This window comes from Stenella coeruleoalba (genome assembly GCF_951394435.1).
Source record: "Stenella coeruleoalba genome assembly, chromosome: 7".
Lineage (NCBI taxonomy): Eukaryota > Metazoa > Chordata > Mammalia > Artiodactyla > Delphinidae > Stenella > Stenella coeruleoalba.
Window position 1 is genome coordinate 38024611 of NC_137153.1, and position 23961 is coordinate 38048571.

Here is a 23961-nt window from a genome sequence, read left to right on the forward strand (position 1 = left end):
ACAGCAACAACTTGGATGGATGTCAAATGCATTATGCTACCCAGACTTAAAAGGTACACATGCTATGATTCCATTTCTATAGCATTCTCGAAAAGGAGAGACTAGAGGAACAGAAAACTGATCAATAGTGGTCAGATGCTGGGGACAGTGGGGGTGTTAACTACAAGAGGCACAAGGAAATTTGAGGGGATTACAAAACTACTGTACCTCGATTGCAGTGGCGGTTACATGACAATATGTATTTGTTAAAACTCGTAACACTGTACAATATGAAGTCTAATGTTACTGCATGCAAACTATATCTGAAAAAAAAGGCCCCCCCACAAAAAAATCTAGTAGTAACCAGGAAAAAGAGCAAAACCCAACAAAGAATTTAAATATTTGCTGTTTCTAGGTGAGTTCCACTTTAATATTTAAAAACAAACTTACTGGGGGAGAATGGATACATGTGTACATATGGCTGAGTCCCTCTGCTGTGCACCTGAAACTATCACAACATTGTTAATTGCCTATACTCCAAGATAAAATTAAAAGTTAAAAATAAATAAAAATAAAATAAAACATAAAACCAAACTTGCATCTCTCTGTACATTGGTGGCTCAACTGACTGGCTGTGTCCTTCGGAGCAGCTGACTTCTCACCCCGTGGTGGGAGCAACAGGGACAGGTAATTAAGCTCCTCAAACTTTCAAGCATCCAATAGGAGTCAGGTCTAGAGAGAGGAGCTGGGCAAAACGGAGATGCCCCAGTGCCAGGCCTTGGAGAGCTCACAGGGGAAGGGGGAGGTAGACCAGAGTTCCCAACCTGCTGCTTTGGCTGCTTTGCAAAAGAAATACCACACACACACACACACACACACACAAAAAGAAATACCACAGGTTTTTCTGGAAGTTGACATCACATTGTTCATTAATTCAACTCATTTTTGAGTTAAGCACAGTGAAAAACAGAGATGCAGAAAGTCCTGGAACTCACCCCCACATATAGAAAGACATTCATCCACCCCAATTGCTTCCACTGGGCCACCACAGGCTTCCACGGGATAAAATGGGACCCTGGGGAGACTGCAGGGCACACCATTCATACAGCTTGGATGTGAATGTCTGTGACTGGTGTCCCCTGGAATTCTGTGAGGAGGTGGTTCTGGCAGGAAACTCACCCCAGCTCCACCTGCAGGCTTCTGAGAAAGATGCAAGTTCAAGAGGTCAAGTCTGTGCTTCCCAACCTTTCTATCCCACCTCATGGACCATATAGAAAGGATATCTATGCTTCTTGCAGCCTGAGATAACCAGCCAGGGGGCTCCAATGACCCCAGGCCCTGCCTAGTTACTCTGAGAGTGAGGGCGCCGAACCACAGCCCAGTCCACCTGGAACGTGAGGGATGCTCCTTGATCCTCCACTCGAGGAGCCTGGGAGGATCCAGAAGGGTGCTTGCCAGTGGGTCTAGAGACCTGGGAAACTGAGTTCTAGTGTTAGGGCACCTCTGGCCTACTTGGAGTCTTTGCGAAACACGTGCCCCCTCTTCCAGGAAGAGGTCCCAGAGCATCAGCTGGACTACAGTCCTGACCCCACCCCTTCTCAGCCTGCTGCAGAGCCTTTGGCAGGGTACAAACTGCTCGTCCTGCAGGATGGCCTTGCCTAAGAGCCAGAAGTTCTGTCCTGTGTGCTGCACATATCCTATCCACCTCTGTCAGGGGGAACAGACCGTCTTTCAGCAAATCCAAAGTACTGACTAGCATGTCTGTGATTTTTTTTTTTGAGGATAGCAAACATAAATACCTAGGAGTTCATAGTTTCCTACAATTCAATTTCCTCAGTCTAGGTCAGGCTTAACTTCTGAAGTCTCCCACGCTCACATGGACGGCTCAAAGTGGCTTCCTCTGCTGCTTCCCTATAGCTACCAAGAACCGAATCTAGCGAGTCCTCAAACCTGTTTGATGGCCAAATGGCAACCAAGGAGCTCCCTATCTGGAAAAAGTACACTTGGAGTCATACCTCACACTTTATACCCAAAGGAATTCCAGATGGATGACAGAATTTAAACATAAGTACTAAACCATAAAAGTACTAGAAGAAACTACAGAAAGTATTTTTTAATGAACTCAAAATGAGCAGAGACTTTCTAAATGTGATACAAAACCTAAAAAAGATGAAAAAATTTTGATAAATTTGACTACTTTAAAAAAATATCCAGGCTTCCCTGGTGGCGCAGTGGTTAAGAATCCGCCTGCCAGTGCAGGGGACACGGGTTCAAGCCCTGGTCCGGGAAGATCCCACATGCCGCGGAGCAACTAAGCCCGTGCGCCACGAGACACAAAGCAGCCAAAAATAAATAAATAAAATAAAAAAATATCCGCTTGGGATGATGAAAATGTTCTGGAGCTGGACTGTGGTGCATAACCAATGTGAATGTACTTAATACCACTAAACTGTACACTTAAAAATGGTTAAAATGGTATATTTTATTTTATGGATATTTTACCATAATACAGAAAAACATATCCATGGGGGGGAAAGACCAGAAACAAAGTCAAAAGACAAAGAACAACCTAGAGAAAAGATGTCTAAATCATGCCACGGGCATAAAGCAATTTTTAATATATAATGAGTTCCTACAAATTAATAGAGGTCTAAAAAGTTATTGAAAAATGAGCAAATAGTATGAACTGAAAGTTCACAGCAAAGACAAATAGTTCTTAAACACATGAAGAGAAGCTTATACTCATTCATATTTAAAAATTAATGAGGGAATTCCCTGGCGGTTCAGTGGTTAGGACTTGGCGCTTTCATTGCCGTGGCCTGGGTTCAGTCGCTGGTTGCGGAACTAAGATCCTGCAAGCCATGCAGCGGGGCCAAAAAAAAAAAAAAAAAATTAATGAAACCACACCTATCAAAATAGAATGCACCCAGAAGTTTTAAAAGAAGGTAGAGAAATCAGCTCTCTCAATTTTGGGTCGTTGGGTTGTAAACTGGCTTATCTTCTGTGAAGAGCAACTTGGCGATATCTACCAGAAGGACAAATGCTCATACCCTCTGACCCAGCTATTTCACTTCTAGGAATTTATCCTACAGATAATTTCAACCTTTTATACAAAAGTATTCACTGAAGAATTATTTGTAATAAAAAATTAGAAACGAACCCTAAAAGTTCATAGATAGGGAGAGAGTTAAATAAATTACGGTAAACTCAAAGAACAGAAAGAAGCCTTTCTCCTTCTGCAGTAATGGGATGATTTTCAAAATATGTCGTGAGGTGAAAAAAACCAAGTGTAGAACAATGCATATAACATGATACGATCTCAGTAAAAACATGAAAATATGCATACGCTTACTGACTGAAATATGCACAGGCTCTACCTGGAAGGATCCCCAAGAAGCTGAGGAGCTGGTAGCTGGAAGACAGAAGGAGGGGGACGACTTTCCCTGCATGTTCTCTCTGATGTCTGTGTTGTGTGAAAGGTGTGACGCATTTCATTTTAGAAGACGTAAAGGGATCTATATGTCTCTTGTTCCCCATAACTGGTTACCCGCATCGGGTACTGATGACTAGGGCAAGTCCCTACACTGGTAGACAAGAAGGCCCTGCCTTCCCTAGAAGATGGGGAAGAAAAATGCCAGACTTAATAAAGCTGGAAGAAAGGGACACAGAAGGAGATGCTGTCCTCTCTCCTCTTCTTTGTGTCACTGCCCGAGCGCTAACATCCCACCAGAAGGCAGGGCTCTGTCAGGCAGTTCTGATGGTGGAGATGGTCTCTGGTGCCTCTTCCTTCCTGAGCTCCCTCACTGTCCAGCAAGGACCTTGTCCTCATGGGGTACAAACTGGAGTCCCATGAACTGGCTGCTGGTCCCAGCTTTGAAGTCTCACTCATCCATGTGATCAACACTTTCTGAGTCTCCAAGCACACATCTGGCACCAGCCTTGGAACTGGGCTCAGCAGTGAGTAAGACAGGTAAGCAGTTGCCTTTTCAGACAACTGCTTAAACACGGAGCTGGGGAAGCGCTCCAGCCAGTCCGTGCTGCTCATGAGAGCCTACTGCTCATTTTGCAGAAACTTTGTGAGCTGCGTGTTACACATAGCCACTGTTAAAGAATACAGAATCCAACAATGTCCCAATCCCGGCAACAACACCAAAAGCAAAAAAGATAGCACTACTGCAATCAGCAGTGCTGAAGTTGAAAGAGGGTTCAATTTACTGAATATAATTTGTACAAGGGTGAGAAATCGTTGGACAGTAGATCACATGCCAGATCGAGCGGCAATCAATTTATTGGGAAAAGAATTAGCAGATGGGGACGCCTCTCCATTTGTCAAAACATCATCAAGCACAGGTTGACCACAGCAAAAATTAACAAACGCATTCTGGCTATATACATGGAATTTATAATCATGAATATGGATATTTTGTGATTATTTGTAAATTGTTACACATCCTTTACATTAGTAAAATTTACAATAAATGTATGTATGGTACACATATACATGTGTACATTATATGTATGTGTGTATATATATATATATGTATGTAAGTATATACACACATACACGCATTTCAATTCACACTGAATTGAACTCTGCTACCTTGAGATTAACTTCTCTAAACTCTGGTTTCCCAATCTGAAAAAGAAGCATAAAAAACCCACTTCCCACCTGCATTCAAGGATCAAAAAAGAAACTTTAAGCCATAAAGTTGAATCCTAGTTGTCTCCAATATCCTGATTCTTCCCATCCCACGGTGGCTGATTTTTAAATACCTGTTCGCAACAACTGTCCTTGGCTTTCGAGCAGCTGTCTTCTCGCCTGTAACCTCTTTATTACCACAAGAAGGAATGCTACCCGAGAAACAAGAGCTGCACCGCCTTGGAAACTGCTCTGGCTCCAGATGTCCCTGCCCCCTCAGAGCAGGGCTCCCCCAAGCTGGCAGTCCCTCCACTTGCTCCCTGAGTGGGAAGGCTAACTGACACCTTGTCGTAAGGCTGGCAACGCTCCCAAACCCTCAGCAGCAGGAGCCCACTTTCCCATCAATCCGTTTACAGGATTCTACCAGAGCCCTCTGTTTTTTCTCTCTGGGTGCAACTCCAGCACTTTCTAGAGAATTAATTTTACATCATAATTAAATCCTATCTTTTAAGAACACATGATACACCTTTCTACTCGCACTAGAATCAATTAAAATTTACTGGGGAAGAAGTCAATTCTATACTCAGACTTCCTTTTTGCTTTCTGAAGCCCCAGTTTTCCAGCATCGTAAAAAAAAAGAGAGCAAATTTGATGGTACTGAAGAGACTGCCGACTGCAGAAAGGTTTAACATCAAGTCCCGTGGTTTTCACTTTTAAACTGCAAATATTCCAGGGCAAACAGTTGTGCTGTAGAGGCTGTGTTCACAGACTCAGCACAAACAGGTGCTGCTTTCTCTAAGAACCACGCTAGCTGTGACACGGGCACATCAACAGCTGGTGCCTATTGCCTCTAGTACCTTTCCCTTCAGTAACTGAGAGGGGGTCCACCACAGTGTATTCCCACTAGACTCCCCCAGACTTTAAAATCAGACAATGAGAATAGGTAACATGGTAAAAAAAAAAAAAAAAAGTACCAATAGATTTGGGGGAAATCATCAGGATTTCTGCAATGGAAATTATACAATGGAAAGGATATAGCCGTTTTGTCCATATCCTACTCTCCAGCTAGCAGTTGAAACTGGGACCCACTCTGGACCTTTACAGGGCTGTCGCTACCCAGGGCTATTCCAAGGATGAAAACATACTATGCATCTTAAGGAACTTTTTAGTGATTACTTATCCACCTTTAAAACTCATAGGAACTATGGTACAGTCCTTCATTTCAGTATATTGTAATATGACCAATTAAAACAACAGTATTTCTGGAATACTTTCTCTGTGCAAGATGCTGGGAACAAAAGAACTATGACACCTTAAGGGGCTTACAATCTAGGGAAGATAAACACAGACACACACACACACACACACACACACAGGCAGGGACGGCCAGCAATGCAACACAGAGAGTCTAAATGCTGGATGACTGTGCCAAAGAGGAAATATCCAGGAGTTTGCGAGAGGAGGGAACATTTTGAAAGGGGATGGTCAGGAGTGACTTCCTGGGAAAAATGGAATATAAATCCAGTATTCAGAGTAGGGAGGAGGACCCTGCACACTGAGAGTACAGATTCTGATCACCTGCACCAACAGAGGGGAGCAGTTCCATGGCAAACCCAGTGCTATTTCACAGCTGTCACTAGTGGACGCCCCTCTCCTGGTTACTCTCCATCTCCTCCATCTGTCCACCCACCCTCCCCACCCCACCCCCAATCTGTTCTTCACCGTTCTCTGCCCAGCTGGAGGCTGCCCCATATCCTGCTCCCTGGGGGGCGGTGGGGGCGGGGGGGGGGGTAAGAGGAGGCACTGGCAGAAAGGAGGAGGGAGAGGTCAGGGTGCGTCTTCCCCGAAGTGGCATATGTGCTGAAGGCCCTCCTCAGTGGCCCCAGCTCAGCCCTAGGCACAGTATCAGCTTCCCAGACTGTGTGTACTTGGCCGTCCTTCACCTTGACCATCAGGAGTGGACTCATTTCTTTTTTTTTTAATTTTATTTATTTATTTTTGGCTGTGTTGGGTCTTCGTTGCTGCGCGTGCGGGCTTTCTCTGGTTGCAGCGAGTGGGGGCTACTCTTCGTTGCAGTGCGCGTGTTCTCACTGCGGTGGCTTCTCTTGGTGCGGAGCAAAGGCTCTAGGCATGCGGGCTTCAGTAGTTGTGGCACGCAGGCTCAGTAGTTGTGGCACATGGGCTTAGTTGCTCTGTGGCACGTCGGATCTTCCCAGACCAGGGCTCGAACCCGTGTTTCCTGCATTGGCAGGTGCCACTGTGCCACCAGGGAAGAGGAGTGGACACATTTGTTGCCAGCACCCCGATTGACCCATTTCCCTTCCCCACCGTGCCCTCCAAATCAGCCCCTGTCCTTTCACACCCTCCACCACTGACAAGCTTCCCCAGGTGACTTCCGTATAAGTGCCCCTCCCCCAGGGAGCTGGGAGAGGGCACTCTTCACACCTCCTGCCACATCCTGAGACCTGACTTTTCACCTTTAAAAGCCCCCTGCTGGAAGAGGGGATATTGGAGGCAATAACTAAGCTATATGGGTTCCCCACAGTCACACAGCATGCTATGCCATCCAGCCTGCTGGAGAGGCAAGATCTGGGGCCTAAGAGAATGAAAAGCGAATAAAAAGCAAGGAGTTATCTAGCTTTGACTAAAAATTAGAAATCAGCATTAAAAAAACACACACACAAAGCTATTCAGCAGGTTAAAAACAGAGTCGTGGAGATGGCAGCAGAAGGCCCCCCTTAGGAGACAGGAGGGTGGACTGAAGTCTGGCAGTGATGGGGACCCAGCCGAGCCATGACTCAGAGAAGCCTGCTCAGCAGGATGGGGCAAGGCAGAAACTCCGATGTTGGTCATGGGTGGCTACCACACTGGACAAGCGACATCCGGAAGTCTCTCCAGGTCTTACTCATTGTCAGTGCCACCCCACGCCTCTGGGAAACAGCAGACACACCCACTCCAGGGACAGTACATAAAAGCCAGACTAAGACAACACCTGCCTCAGACCTCTGGCTCACACCATCTGCATCCTGCTCTCTTCCTTCCTAAGCTCTGGACACCCAAGGTCAATACCTTCCTTCAGGGGCACTTTCTTTGCTCACTGGGTGCAGGATCCTCCTTGCCTACTACCCGCTCCAACCCCTAGGTCCATGTGTTAACACTTCCCTGTCCTGATACTGTAGCCCAGTGGTTCTCAATGGGCTGGGGCAGGGGTGGGGGCAGATGTTACTAGCATGCAGAGGGCAGAAGCCAGGGATGCTGTTAAACATCCCACAACCACAAAGAATCATCTCTACCAAAATGTCACTAGTACCAAGGTTGAGAACTTTCAGTTTAAAGGAAGGAAACATTGGGCTTCGCTGGTGGTGCAGTGGTTAAGAATCCTCCTGCCAATGCAGGGGACACAGGCTTGAGCCCTGGCCTGGAAAGATCCCATATGCTGCGGAGCAACTAAGCCCATGAGCCACAACTACTGAGCCTGTGTTCTAGAGCCCATGAGCCACAGCTACTGAGCCCGTGTGACACAACTACTGAAGCCTGCGCACCTAGAGTCTGTGCTCTGCAACAAGAGAAGCCACTGCAATGAGAACCCCACGCACTGCAACAAAGAGTAGCCCCCGCTCGATGCAACCAGAGAAAGCCTGCACATAGCAACAAAGACCCAACCCAGTAAAAAATAAATTAATTAATTAATTAAATTTATTTTTTTTAAAAAAAGGAAGGAAACATATATTGAACACATTGTATAAGCCAGGCACTGTGCTGGATGTTTTAAAGTTCTTTAAACTTCTCGCTTCCATGACAGGGCAGAGAAACAGGTCACAGAGTAAGACCTACCACCCATCACCCAATCTCCAGTCGTGACTTAGCAATTTTGGGTGTCTAATGGTTGCCTCCACCATCTTAAACACATTATCCAAGGCCAATGTCTTTCCGAACCTCGGTTTTCTCATCTGTAAAATGTGGATTAAATACCTCCCTCCAGCCCCTGGTCTAAAATGGGTTCCCAGTAAATCTTAGTGCCCTTGTCTCCTCCTTCACGTCTGAGTTCCAATTCCTTCCAGGGAATAAATGGGCAGACACGTGCGCGCACACATATCCGCTCAGGCACCCACCTGCTTATGTTTTTCTGTCCCCACAAGAATCTGAATGAATGAGTGAATAAATGAATGAACCCTCCAATTCAGAATGGCCTCTTCTCGCCTGAACTCCAGAAACAGTTTTTCATACTGAATTCCTCTCACTCCTTATTTAGGTTTTCTATTATCATTGGTTGTATAAAGTCTGTCTGCCCTACTTGGTTAGGAACTTGCTGAGATAAACGGTCCTGTCTGACACCCCAGCCAGTGCCCTATCATTCAGAAGTCCAATCAACCCTGGACGAATGAATATGTGATGGACGGATATCACAGTTCACACGACACTTCTGTTTAACGGTCTATTTATGTTGCCTGTTTATAGTTAGCATTGTCAACTCCCTGATATTTCTCTTGAATTTACCTTATAAACCCAATTTCTGGGCATTTTCCTTTGCAAATTTGTGAGCATCTAATGTCACTTTTATAAACTACAGATATCTCTGCTCAATGGCCCAAAGAATAAGGAAGCATCCTTTAAAGGGGCCTCTGGTGCGACCACCATGCTCCTTGAACACATGGGCCCCCAGTCCAGGAACAAGGATGCACTCAAATGCCTAAGTGGGCATTCACTCCCAGCAGCTGGCAGAACCTCGCCATTAAGTAAATCCTAACAATTCAGCCTTTCAGCCACCAACCTAATAGGCTTTTCTTGGCACAGGCAATTCTGGCTTGGCCAAACACTTATTTTCACATCTGAAATCAGTACGTGTCAGAACTGAACGGAGGCTCAGACCTGCCGTACGTCTTGCCTTCTGCAGCAAGTTTATCTCAGAATGGAACTCACACACTCATTCAGATCCCTTCTTCCATAAAGATCTGTAAGAAAAATCAATGATTTGTTCATCTGATCAACTTCCTAGTCTCTTATTGGGCTGCTTAAGACAGGTTTTTCATTTAAAAAGCAGCTAGAAAAATGAAATTGACTTTTCGGGAAGTTACAGTACACCCTGTTGAAACATAAATTTGTGTGCTGACATACCTCAGGTTCTTAATGACGCCAGGATGACCGTCCCTCTGAGCATTTCCGAGCAGCTCTCTCCCGGCTCTTGTTCAGCTTTTAGTTGTCCTGGCTTCCCTGAAAGCATGTTTTCCCATCTTAATAGACCCTCCTTGACATGAGCTCCTCCCTCCCTCGTCCAGGGGCGTCTGGGTGCACTTTGGCAATGGCATCCCTGTAAGCCCCATCTCCAGCAGCCCGCTTTCAAATGCATGGCTAAATTCCTGGCTAACTTGTTTCTCAGGAGCTCTGCAAATCATTGACCACGCTACTGGGCGGACCCACCAGGGAGCCCAGCACATAAACCGAGTCCTGGGCCCGAGCCAGCCAGAACAGGCAGCTAGAAGGGCAGATCACATAAACGACGTCAAACTTGGTAGAATGAGCCCACCCCGCAGGCTGAGCCAAAGATGGGGAGAGAGACAGAGGAGAAAAGAAGAGAAGGAGGAAGGATGGAATTGAGGAGAAGAGGGCCGGCACCCCCACCCTGCCCCTGGGAGACCAGGTCAGAACCTGGGTGGGGAAATGAGGAACTAACAGAAAAAGGCAGGACCCCAGTGACAAGGATCCAGAAGCATATGTTCAGTCTCTCCTGCGCTGTCTTATTAAACAGCGGCCCCTTCTCCAGCACTTAGAGTGTGCCTGCTACTGGGCCAAGTGCCTTACACGCATTACGTGTGTCTTCACAACAACCTTACGAGGGAGGTATGCTTATTATCCCCATTTCACAGATGAGAAAACTGAGTCTCACAGAAGTCAAGTGACTTTCCCAAGGCAACAGCTAGTGCACTGTGGAGTCAGGGATTTGGGTCAAAAGCTCTGAACCACATTCTAATTTCTGGACACGTACCTTCATAAGGCAAATAAACAAAGCCTCCTGTGGGCTTAGCTGAATCCCACCCCATGTAAGAGACACAAAAAGCCATGTTTTCTACTCTCAGAAAACTCACAATTCAGAGAGAGCCAAGAATCACATGTACAAGCCAAGTGTAAAATAATACCAAGTGCCCAGTTATTTACCGCACATTGTTAAGGGATATAGGAAATAAAAGAGAGAATCTGCACGACTAGCTGTGGACGTGCTCCACAGAAGCCTGCAGGCCGAAACAGGCCAGCTCACTTTGCATTCGCTTTTTAGTTCTCCAGGTTAAAACTTGTCTCTAATACAGATAATTTTTTTAATTAAAAAAATTTTTTTTTGCCACCCACCCAGCCTGGGCCGGAGGGGAGGAGGCTCGGGGTCGGCGAGGACACCGGCCTCGGCGCCGCCGCGTTGCTCCTCCAGCAGGCCTGGGCGCGTGGGTCGGTCAGGACCCCGGCCCCGCGGGCGGAGGGCGAAGGGCGAAGGGCGGAGGGCAGGCTGCGCCAGGGGACGAGGCCCTGCAGCCTCAGCAGAGCGGTCCCTCAGGTCGCTGTGGGCCCCTCCTCCGTCGGCGGCTTGGTTCAGAACACTTTTTTGGATGGGGTCAAAGGGCACATTGGGGCGCGGGGTCAGGCGAGGGTGCGGGGAAGGGGCGCCAGAGACTCGGGAATGTTGGGAGCCCAGACCCGCCGGGACGCGGGGTCCTGCTCCGCGGTTGCTCTGCCTGACCTTGCCCTGTGGGTGCAAAAGTTTTTTTTTTAATGTTTTTAATTATCTGCATGAAAGAGAATGTTGCCTCTGAAGAGGAGGCCTACAAAGGACGGTCCATATTAATTGGTAACATTAATAAAACCGGATACACACTCATTCAGTGTCCGAAGCATGTTTAGCAAAACCGAGGGACTTCATGCTTCTACACCACCTCGACTTACCTTGCCTGTCCACTGCCGTATTTGCCAAGCTTTCCTATCTCTGTGTGCCATGGGAGGGGTGGGGAGGAAAGCAAGACCGATAAAGCTTCATCCTGGAAAATATTCCACTTGTTCTAATTCACTTCCTCTCCGAAACAATTGAATCAGCTTCCTGAAGCTCCTGAGGGGGGATATCGGCCAGGTGCTCAAACCTTATCCATTCTAAATGGGGAACTGTAAATATCTTCCCTCCATTCCAAAGCTAGTTTGAATTACATGGCAAAGAAATTCCTAGAACAAGGTCTTAAGCAGTCATTTTATAAGTTCTCCACCAAATGGGATGACAGGTGAGGATTCTCCTTCACTCCGATTGTTCAATGTGGAAATAGAGACACTAGGGAGAAAACGAGAGCAGAGGTGCCTTACATCAGCCAGGCCTTGTCCCGAGCACACGGGTGCCACTGCAATTATGGTCTGCAGAGAAGTGTAAGCCGGCCACGAAAGGGGAAGGAAATAAACCTGTGATTATCCAAAGACAGGGGAGCTCCTGAGGATATTTTGGTGGAAGTTTCTGGCATTACAAACAGCAGTTCACACGCTGATTCTAGACACTCTGAGGGGCAAGGACAACATTTAGAAAGACAACTTTCTATATTCACATTCCAAGTGTACATCAGAAACCCCTTGGCAGGATCTGGTTTCAATTACACTGATTTATGTACCAGTGAAATAGTATTTTTAAGATAACAAATAACTTCTTAGCTTTTTTTGGCTTACCAAATTTCTCAGGACAGCTCTTCCGGGTGTCAGGTGCAATTCAGCATTTCCAGCTCAGCAGTTAGCTGTGAAAAGTCTATTCTCTACAGTATTCGTATACCTACAGTGCCCATAGCTTTGTTTTTGTAAAGGGAAGCAGCTTGCAATTCTCAGTCTATTAAATATCACACTCAAAAGGTTGCAGTCTTTCATCACTCTCCCAGAGACACATATTTCTGCCACTTACCCATAAACCACAGATGGAAAAAAAGTAAATAAATTGCGCTCTACCCAGAGAAGGCAAAACGATTTAGAAGAACTTCTCAAAGGAGGGAGGAAACATTAAAACAGAATCAGCACTAACTACTGACCTCTTCTCCCCCAAGCCACTCCATCTATGTGCCAACGTATCCCTCTGTCACTATCTTGTCCTATCACCTGAGTCGTACCTACCCTCCTGCATATACAGCCTGGTCGTAGACGGTGGTATGAGTTGCTAGGCGGACATAGAGACAGGCAGTTCAGAGGGAAATCTGACCCTCTTCATGATGGGACCAAAAAAAAGGTACTGATTACCTCTCCTACACTTCTTTTGCAACTGGAAAATTCCACACTGGGGGGCCAGGGACAAGGGCATGGAGGACCAAAGTAAGGTCTCGAAAATCCTGACAATTCTTACAAGTTAAAAAGGGAAGGGTTGCATGGTTTCAAAAGTAGAAAACAATGAACTACAGAAAAAACTAACAATGGAAAAAAAAATGGAAATTCACTCATTCCTTATACGTGAAAACTTACTATATCAACTGTACTGGAGATATCTGAAAACCAGCCCCATTCATCACATTATATCTAAGAAAGAGTAATCAGACAGTTTTGACCGAAAATAGAATGTGTCCCACAAGAGTCCACACACAGAGCTAAATTTCCCAGCTGAAAGCCATCCGGCTTATGAATATAAGCACCATCAATATAAACCTTTCAAACACCAGAGATCGGCAGTTCACAGCATTCATTTGCTCAAACATTACATTCCTCATCCAAAGTTGAATGCTTGATAAAGGGAAAAATCAACAACTTTCTCCCCACCTCCTTCCCCTCCTGACATCTCTGAATGTATCAATACATTATAGTACTGAATAAAATTTCTCCAGTTGACAATTGGAATGCCGACAGGTAGGACATAGGGGAAAGCCCCGTGGTCACGCCTCAGAGGTTAGCAACATTATACTTAAATGACGGCAGTGTGGTCTGTAAGCCACACGAGCTCTCAACGTCACCTCCAAAAGACAGAAGCGATAAACAAGAGTCACTAAGGATCACACCTGTCAGTTATCACCAGAGATTAGTTACCAGCACATGACTGGTTTTGTTTTGTTCTGGACTGGGATTGAAAATAAGACCAACTATTTCAGGTTTCAGACTCCTTCCCTGTAAAAATCCTTTTAGTACATTAAACCTAGAATGGGCATATGACACTTTCTGTTTTACCTAAGGAAGATGTACTAGTTAGACAAAGTTTTGTGTTTGTTTTTTTTTTTTTTTGCGGTACGCGGGCCTCTCACCGCTGTGGCCCCTCCCGCCGCGGAGCACAGGCTCCGAACGCGCAGGCTCAGCGGCCATGGCTCACGGGCCCAGCCGCCCCGCGGCATGTGGGATCCTCCCGGACCGGGGCACGAACCCGCATCCCCTGCATCGGCAGGCGGACTCTCAACCACTGCGCCACCAGGGAAGCCCGACAGAGTTATTTTTAAACCCATTTTTGTTAGATGATGTAGAAAAACCAAAGGTCAGTCATTTTTTCCTCTACTCTCTCCTAACTGTACATTTACAAGAATTAATTTAGAATGTAAACAAAGTGATAGACTGGATATATTATAAATAATTATACTGCCACATAATCTCTCTCAAGGCCGAGGGTTGATGCATTCTGTTGTGATCACTTACCACAGCAAACCAAAGCAAAACAATTAAGTAGCACCTTCCACATAAAGCCTCAAACAATCACACCCCAGCCTTAAACCAGACAGACTAGGGCCACTTAATGAAATGAGAAACTGTCTTTTAGTGGGGTGGCCTACTGGGCAGAGCCACGACTCTTATACATTCCATGACTCAAAGGTTAAATAATGATGAAAGTGTTCTGTGAACTTTCTAAAAAGCTAAATTATGCACTTTGGCACTTGGGTAAGACTACGGCACGTACTAGCACCATTCATAACTGTGGGGCACGAGCCATTTGGAAAAGGCAAGAAGGTCACGTGTGTTGTCAAGTGCCCACGAGAGTTCTGAACTCAAGCGTCAGCCTCTTCATGGGGTGAAAATGGAAACCCACCATGAAGCGGTTACTAGTTACTCCTGACCATCCCCTCCAAGCACGTATTAAGATGGATAGGCACGAAATGCCTGCCCAAATCACTTCTGTTCGATATCAACATTATCTGGCTTCTAAAAAAATGAGAATTGCCAAATCCTAAGTAGTGTGAAGAATATAATGAAAACAGTCCTGCTCGGGAGTCTAGGTCCATCTCTTGCTACCTGGTAGCCAGCTACCTTGAGAAAGCCACTTGACCTAAGGACTGATGGGATGAAACAAGAAGGAAGGACTCACTGACTGCTCAGCTTCTTCTAGGTCTAAGTGCCCAAGGGTCCCGGGCTACCCTTCACCAACAAAAGCCCCTCCCCTCTACCAGCAGGTGGCATTCTTTGTCTCCTGATCAGAAATATGTTTCCATTAAAATCATGCTTTATTTCATGCATATAAAATGCCTGATTAGGTTAGGTTAGGTACACATTGCGGCTGGGTAGAATTAGGGGTGAAAGTTCATAATTCATTCCCCTACAGGGTGTCCCAGAGGTCAGACCACCTAATCTTGACCTTGTCGCTCCCCCATCATTCCCCCACCACACCACCTCTGAAGGTATCCACACACCCCCACCCCAATGCCTGAAGGAAATGGTCTCTACCTTTCTGGGGTTACAACTTTGCTGGGAGACCACAGGATACGTCTGATAATGTCACCTCTTCTGATATAACCCTGTATTGCAGTTACTGAGATTCACCTGACCACGCATCTCTGTAAGCTTACTGTGTTTTTCACAGCTTTGCAGGGGCCTGCCAACGCTATGGGGCCTTTAGGTTCCTAAGCAGCTGGGTGAGACACAAGCCTAGGGTAAAAGGGCACAGGAGGACCAAAAAGGCCGCTTCAACGTTCCCTGGCTTCCCCATCAATTAGCGCCTCCATAGCCTACGTTCCTGATGGTATGTCCCGCCAGGTCCCAGTGAACCTAATTTCTACATCCCCAGGTGGTCCGGAGGCGCATTCCCAGTGCTGGCAAGCAAGCATTCAACCCAACTGCCCCTCACTACTGTCACCGTGCCCTCCCTTCGTATGCTAGAATGCACAAAATTTTAAAATCCCTGATTGTTACCTCTAATACATATATTTGAACTTTATCTCTCTTAAACCTTTGCAGCCTTTCCCATCCGAGGAAACAGCTGAGGGCACACAGAAGCAGAAATGAGAAGAGAAAACTCACATTCAGGGAGGTCCTACAGGATGATCTCACTAGTCAACCTTGTGAGCCCGCGAGTCCCGCTTCCAAGGAGAAAACACGCTGGGAAGTCTCTCCCTCTCCCATCCCCACGGGATTGCCAGTCTTAGGACTGATTCCTGCAGTTCACAGTAAACCAACAGAAAGATGTACTCAGACTGTCAGGGTTTATTACAATTCCTCACGTCAATTAAAATGCCTCTGGATTTTATGCCAAAATGAGAGTGTTTTAACTTTAAATTATTAGCTTCCAGCAACCATCCAAACAAATGTAGAATACTTAATGCTCCACTTTGTTTTGTTTAAAACTGATCTTGTGCTTGGATATGCTGGCTGCTGTGCACCTTAGCCACAGAACGCAAAAGGAAAAACAGCTTTTATTTTGCTGAGCTGCAGCCTTCAATATCCTACGTTCACCCCCACCAGAGTCATCACTCATTGAGGGCCATATACATGTAACCATATATAGGTGCATGTGTGTGTGTACATGGTGCTTTACAAATATTAATCCATTTATTCAATCCGTCAGCATTTATTGAGCACCTACGTCATGCACCTCATTAGGCATAAGAGATAAAAAATGACAAGCAAGTCCAAGGTCACAACCCTGTGACAAGCTGTGGCGAAAGTAGATAATCCAACAAGTAATGAGTATGCGTTGTGGTAAATGCTGTAACGGGGAAAAGAGGTTATTAAGAATAATATCTGAGGCAGCGACTATGTGTGAGATGTTTACAGCCACTGCCTCTAATTCGTATAGCATCCTGCAAAGGTAGGTGTCTCCCCACTTCCCAAAGGAGGGGGCCGGGCTGTCCCACACCACACACCACCTCTCCATCGGCCTCAGCACCCGCATCAGCATCTGCATCTCAAATCCCCATTCTGGTGTCAGTATGGTACCTGCCGGCCTGCATTTGCCGATTCAGGCATCGATGAAACTTTTGCCCAGAATGATACAGCACTTGCACACCCACAGGGGAGAAAAGAGCCCACAGCGCACCCTGAAGGAACTTTTAAGCCGGCTACATGGAGTCATACAAGAATATTAACAACACAAAGCAAGGATGGAGCATGGACGGGGCAGTCTGTGGTCATGACCAGTGGAGTGCTTCAGAGAGCAAGTCATTTGGCTTCTGAAAGGGAGAGATCATTGTGGAGAGATTTATTCAGGAGGTGGGACCCAGGTCTTCAGATCACATAAGGTCAGACGGTGTAAGAGAAAGAAGGCCAGTTCTCAGGAAGGCGGTGTTCACAGAGGTGCCAAGAAGGCTCGCAGGTTAGGCTGAACCACAGCCAGGGATGTAACTGGAGTGCGATGGTGGGACAAGCTGGCCTTCAGCTGCCCCGAGTGCCAACTGATAAGAGATGCTAAGGCACCTGGGGCATTAAAATGACCCAGTGTAACAGCACATGGAGAAATCCGCATTTAAAAGAACCCCTCCCAGAAACCACTACATGTGACAGAAGCAGTTCTTCGTTCTACCTCCTGGGATAGAGGGTGAAACCCAAAGGGCCTCCTGAAGTCAACACAGGTCACCAAACAATATTCTAACCATGACAGTCCTTTTCACTGCAGGGACTTGTTTCTACTTGAAGGGTGTGCAAGTTCAAGGCCAGAGCTGCATTATTCAGAATCAGAGTGGAGAGGCCAAGGGCTGTCAGCAATGGGTCTCCCCCATGACCCTTTTCCCACAGGACCTCCCTTCCCCAAATTGGTAAACAGAAAAAAGAATATCAAGTTGCAAACCAAGTTATTAGCATGCCTGGAATACTCACATGTCTCAACCAGTCCTGCTGATGATATCTATATTTGTTTAACTCTTGACGGCTGATAAAATTCTTTTACTTGGTATTCACAACAGCCATGAAATAAGCACTAGGTCTCTCATTTTATAGATGAAGATCCTGAGGGTCAGAGATGGTAAGGGACCTATTCAAGGTTATACAGCTAGCAAGTTCTAGGGCCAATTCTGGACCAGAATATCTGTCCAGTGGTCTGTCTGCTCTATCACTACTACAAATAATCATACTACTTTATAAAGTTCTTTAAAGTTGACAGCTTTTACAGTACACCTGGGCAGTACACACACTAATATACATAGACACACACACACCCACACACACTCTCACCCTTGTACACACACACTTTCTGTTTTCCTAAAAGTAAAGTAACAATAGTAATAATCAAAATACTATATCCTACTTGTTTAAAAACCCATCCTTCCTCCTCTAGCTATGGACTTTGTCTTAGACCATTTATAAAGTAAGTGAGTAGCTATTGTGTAGATTACTGCTAAAGATATGTGGATGAAGTTTTAAATCATAGATGTTGGTTTGTTTATAACTCACTGCTTAGAACAAGCTTGCTTTTGTGTTAAACATCTGCCCATTTTCATTTGCCACTACTAAGCTCCTGCCTCTACTCCCAATCTTCTCTCAGTGACACAAGAAGCAGCATCTTTCCTATATGTCCATCTTATGCCAGGATCTGTTTTCAGGAAGTGGCTATTTCCTGGCAGACATAAAATTCACAGGACTCGAAAAACACATTGAAATAAAAAAATCAACCATTTACTGCATTTTTAAACAAAAGAAAAAGACCTATCAGACAGATCGGCCTGGATACTTTATTTTTAAAAATTCCCAACTCCCAGTTTGTCAAAGCACTTCTTTCAAATTCACAGGTCACACAAATTAAATTATTCAATAAACAATTTGTCAATTAGTCTTGCACAGTGGGGAGAAAATTATACACAGAAATGTAGAATGAGCCAAAATCAAAGCAAAATCTAGTGACAAATGAGCAAACTGCTCTCCAGCGCAGAGGCAGAGAGCCTGTCATCCCACCCACGAAATAAAGATCACAAACTCCCCCGCCAGCCACAGGGAGGCCTCATTATTTTTCCTTCTCATAACACATAATTCTACCAAAAGATCTTAAGGAAAATAAGGTCAACATACTTAATCTATAAAGCAATCATCTCACCTACTTTTAATCATCTTTCTTTATAAGAGAATTCATATAATCAGGCCACCCTACACAAACAGAATTTAAACATACTTTTTTGCCTTTTTCCCCTGCTCCCAAAGGAAAACACCACGTACCACTCATCTTGCTAAAAACCACAGGAATAAAGTGACTTAATTCTAGTTAAACCAAGTATTTCAACCACATACCCTTAAACCTTAACATTAAACATATCCATGAAATATTTTTGAGAGCTTTCCTTCTTACTTATTCACTCAGTAAATCTCCAATATATAGTGAGCTCCCCCAAGCACAAGTTCCCAGTGATGTTCTGAAGCCATACTAAATGTATACAGAAATATTTTGATACAGTATCTTTTTAAAAATTGCTTTTGTTCTGAACTATTACTTGAACTTGAAAAAATTTTAGTTAAACTCAACTTTCACAATTCTCACAAGGTCATCTAGGGTGTGGGTAGTTTTGAATTTCCTTTTCATGGGGAAACAGGAAGCACTGAATCAGGACATCAGGTGTATACGGAAAAATACATATTTTGATACACATGTAAGCAAATACATACTTTTTTGTTGGTTTAAGGATCCTTTTGTCTACTTGACTCACGATACAAATACACTGTAGTCAAATTTCTTATGATGAATTTAAATGTAGGTGTGAAAACTGGGTTTTCTGCTCAAGTTAGACCAGAGCATAACACACCCTGTCAAATCCCCAGTCAAGGGGAAACCCATCCAGCCCTTAGAGGCCCCCAAAGAAATCATTCTTTGTTCACCTGGCACTGAAAGGCTTCACATTCAGAATCACAGCTCCTGCAGCAATGGAAGTATGCTCTGAATCCAGATAGCCATATTAGACTCTCAACTAGGGACGTGTTAAAAATTTAACATCGTGAATGAAACCAAAGCAACCACTGACACCAACTGGGTAATTAAACTCCTGGTTCAAGGAAGTTTCAAAATCCAAACCCAACATCAACATCTGGCAAGTCTCCATGTGTGACCTACCGATACTTGTGCATGTTATTCTGAAAATTCCGAAAGAGGGAAAGTATTAAGCCTTTAAAAGCCTATGAATTAGTTTGTACTCTCTGTACACATAAGGGCTAACTCACAGTTAACTGGAGCTAACTCCAGTTTCAACTATATCTCAGCTTTTGCCTCACTGTCTCAGAAGGGCAAAAGCTGACAAGCGTTACTGCAGACAACTAAATCTGTTCTTGTCCAGGGGTCTTGATCAATACACTCTGCATCATAATCTAGCACTGAAATAGCTTCTCCACCGCCAGCTCCTTGTTTTAGGTAGTTTATTTCCGGTCCCTAGTCCTTGCTGGGTTAGTTAACTCTTTTCTCTATAATTTGCACATCTCCTGGAAGGACGAGGGAGACGCCTGAATTCAAACTGCATTTGTTTACCGCCCACTGCCCGCAGTACTGTGCATTCCCACAACCCAGAAACGTGCGCTTCCGGCACCCCCAGTACCTGCCAAGTTCCTCGCCGGTGTCGTAGTAATCATCCACGTTTTCCTGCCTGAACACGGTCATGATAAACTGTCACGCCTCACGGAAGCCCAGCGCACTTCAGCTCCGCTTCCCAAACCATCACCACCGCTCCTGCGCCTCCGTGGGCCCCTCATGCATCAGTCAACAGTCCTTTAAAAAAAAAAAAAAAAAAGGCAATAACAACAATAAAATGACAACCCAAAAACGAAGTACCCCTCCCGAGGGCTAAGACTCGCTCGCTGAAGACCACCTCTCCGGAGTTGCCGCACCCCGCCGGCTAGAGAGCAGCACTCTTTGTTAAACCCGGGCCAGGGACGCCCCCAGCCCCGCATCGCCGGCGCACGCGTGGGGCCGGGAACAACCGCACCCCAAGGTCCGCGTCCCCGAAAGCAGGGCGCTCGGCACGGATCAGAACCCGCTCCGGAAGTGGCTGGCCTCCCCGCCTCCCCTTTCTCTGCACACACGCCCACCCAGCTCCCCACCTCCAGGGGCGCAGCGGAAGAATGAAGCCCTCGCCGGGGCCGAACGCGCCTAGCTGGAAGCATCCCTCTCCTGCCTGGAGCGGCGGTGCAGCCCCCGCGCCACCTCTCGGCTCCCGCACCTCCCCGGCCGCCTCAGCCACCTTCTCTCCTCCCACGAGCCAAACAGTCCCCAGAGGCACATTCCTGGCGACTCCAGCTCCGTTACCCGGCCGACCCGGCGTGCGGCCGCCCGGGGGAGCAAGGGAGGGAAGGGAGCGGCCGAGGGAGGCGCGGCCGCCCGCTCCCGGTCTCCGCGTCCCGACACAAAGCGCCCGGCCCGCGCCACCTGTTCCCACCCGACCCGCGGGGCTGGGGTCATCTCCTGGCTGCCATTCCCCTTTTCCCCTCAGTCAAGTGTACCCCGCCTCGGCCTTCCCGGTTGCCCTGGGCGCTGCCCGGGCCAACCCCGCCGCGCCGCGGCCGTGAAAGCAAAAGCAGGCGGCGGGGCCCGGGAGGAGACGGGGAGCCGCGAGCGGCCACTCACCCGGGCGCCCGGGAGCTGCCCGGGTCTCTCCGGGGCGCTGTCGGAGGTCGACGGTAGGCGCCAGCGCCGGGGACAAGCGGGGCGGCCGCGGGAGCGCAGGGAGGCAGCGAGTGGGGGCGCGGACCCCGCGCGTCCGTCCGGCGTCGGCTCGGCCGGGCTCTCCCGCTCCTGCTCCGGAGCAGCCCCTCGGCTCCTCGCCGCCTTCCGGGCGGAGGGCGGCCGGCAGGCGGCCAATGGGGACCCCGCGGGCGGGCTGGCGACACGGCCCACCCACCTCCGAGCTGCCCGGCCGGGCCGGCGCTGCGGGTGCTGCGCGGCGCTGGCTGCTCCTCCCCGCTCGGCGCTCTGGGCTCGCTGGCGCGCTCTACCGCGCACACCCCCGCACACACCCACTCACCCCACACCCGCGCCAGGAGCTCAGCCAGCGCGGCCGCGCGCAACATGGGCGCCCCACCTGTGACACGCTGCTACGCTGCCCCCTTCGGCGGGGCTCCAGAGAAATGAGATTCCTTCATCCTGCAGAGGTGTCCTGAGCGCCCCGCGTGGTCCAGGCACGGTGCTCGGCACCGGAGAATCACAGAGACCATAATAGGTTTAAAAAAATATCCCTGCCCTCTTGAAACTTACATTCTGGTGGAGAAGCTAGACAATCAATATGTAAACGAATAAATGAGATCATTTTAGAAGGGATTGGTTCCATGGAGACAATACTGCAGGGTAACGGGATAGAGAATGACAGGGCGGGCGGGAATGGACAGCATTAGAAGGGATTTCTGTTCAGGATAGGTGTTTTGAGCTGAGATCTGAACTGTAAGAAGGTATGAGACCAGAGAAGAAAGGTTTGAGGTCTCAGAGGCCCAATGCAGCAACAGAAACGAAGGGTTGATGTGTGCAGTATTGTCCATTGATGAGTTAAAATGTGGTTAGTCCGGAATGAGGTGTGCAAGAAGTGTCAAATACACATGGGATTCCAAGACTTGGTATGGAAATAAGGATGAAAAAAATCCCTTGAATATTTTTTATATTAATATGAAATGCATGTTCAAATGATAGTATTTTGTACATATTGGGTTAAATGAAATATATTATTAAAATTAATTTCGCTTTTTACTTTTTAAAATGCAGATACTAGAAAATGTGGTACCTATGTGGCTTACAGTTACATTCCTGTGGACTGTGCTGGTCTACACTGGAGACCCTTATCCATTCTCTTTACTTCTTACCCCAGGCCCCCACCAAGCCCTGGGGTTCAGGGGGAACAAAAAGGATGTTTCCCCATAGGGACTGCTGGGGATCCCTAAACAGAGAAAAGCTCCTGTAGGGAAATTTGCCTTACTGCTGAGAGTTACAAAAACCGGTATGTGAACGCTCTGAGATTTCAGATCCATGTCATCGTTCAAATTTCCAGATTTTCTAAAATGAGATGGTTTAAACTCTCTTTAGTTCAATAGAAATTCTTGGGAGATAAAAAAAAAAAAGAATGCCCCTCAGATCTTACGTCAGACCCTCCTCTTAAAGAACATTTCGTTCAATGGCCCACAGGAAGGGCACACATTCATGATCATGGAATCAAGGGAAGATTCCAAATTGGGTGGCGGCATCAACCTTAGTGATGGGTTTGAGAATTAATACAAAAGGATCTTGAGAGGTGAGATATACAGTCAAAACTAACAAAAAAACGTGGTTCATCTAGGGGAAATGCAAGTGAATACATCTGTTGGCGGAAGATTAAAAACACAGATACTTGGAAAGTGCTTATGGATGACTGCTTTAAGGGTAATATTTTGCTGCAAAATACATGTTGAAGTGTGCTTTCCAAGGCAATGAGAAGAACTGCCTCTGTTTGGGGACTAGCATGTCTTCCCTATTCGACCTGCTGATCACAGGAGACTTTCTGGAGTAGTGAAAAAGAGCAGGGGCTTGGCAGTCACACATTTGGATCTAATAGTGGTGGAACCATTTAACCCTAGCTGTGAATGACCCTGGCTGTGTCCCTTACCTGTTAGCTTCATGTCTGTACTCATTCAGGAAAACATTTTAGAGAGGGAAATGTGCCCCCAAATTCAATGAAGAAGCAGAGTCTAATTCTCCTCCCCGTGAATATGAGTTGTCTGTAGTGGCTTGATTCTAAGAAAATGTAGTAGAAGTGACACAGTGTGATATCCTTCTGAGGCTGGGTCATAACGTGTTAGAGCTTCTGCCTAACGTTCTCTTTCTGTCTCTCGCTTTTTTTTTCTCTTGCTTGCTCTCTTGCTCTTGTTCTCTCCACTCACTCGGGAAGCCTTCAGCTGCCATGGTTACCCTGGGGCTGCCATGTGGAGAGACCATGTGGAGAGACCACAGAAAGAGAGAAGCCCAAGGAAGCCAGCTGTTCCACCCTACCCCCACCCGCAGCTATTTGTGTCTCCACAGCCCCAATTCTGCTGGCAGAGTAAATGATTGCTGCTGTTCTAAGTCATTATTTTGGGGTGGTTTATTACGAGGCAATAGATAACATGTAAGAAAACTTAATTCTTAACATGTACCAAATGCCAGGCAGACTAAATTATTCTCTTGCTTTATCTTCAAACAACTCTGTAAATTGTTTTCTCCACTTTATCTTTCTTAGTCTCAGTTTCACCACCTGCAAAATGAGGAT

The 23961-nt window shown here is 46.6% G+C and overlaps 1 protein-coding gene across 3 annotated transcripts in view; it reads right to left on the minus strand.

The window, feature by feature from the left end:
* DAPK1 (death associated protein kinase 1) overlaps positions 1 to 21756 on the minus strand; it is a 210174-nt gene extending 188418 nt beyond the window's left edge. For 2 of the 3 annotated variants that reach the window (XM_079927571.1, XM_079927569.1), the window contains exons 1-2: positions 21324 to 21756; positions 20299 to 20468 (exon numbers count right to left, since the gene is read on the minus strand). In XM_079927571.1, the coding sequence (XP_079783697.1) occupies positions 20299 to 20360 (62 nt within the window). In that variant the 5' untranslated portion in view covers positions 20361 to 20468; positions 21324 to 21756. Of the gene's footprint in view, positions 1 to 20298; positions 20848 to 21323 lie in introns of those variants that run through there. The other variant, XM_079927570.1, reaches the window with a different exon arrangement.
* Between the last annotated feature and the right edge of the window lie 2205 nt (positions 21757 to 23961).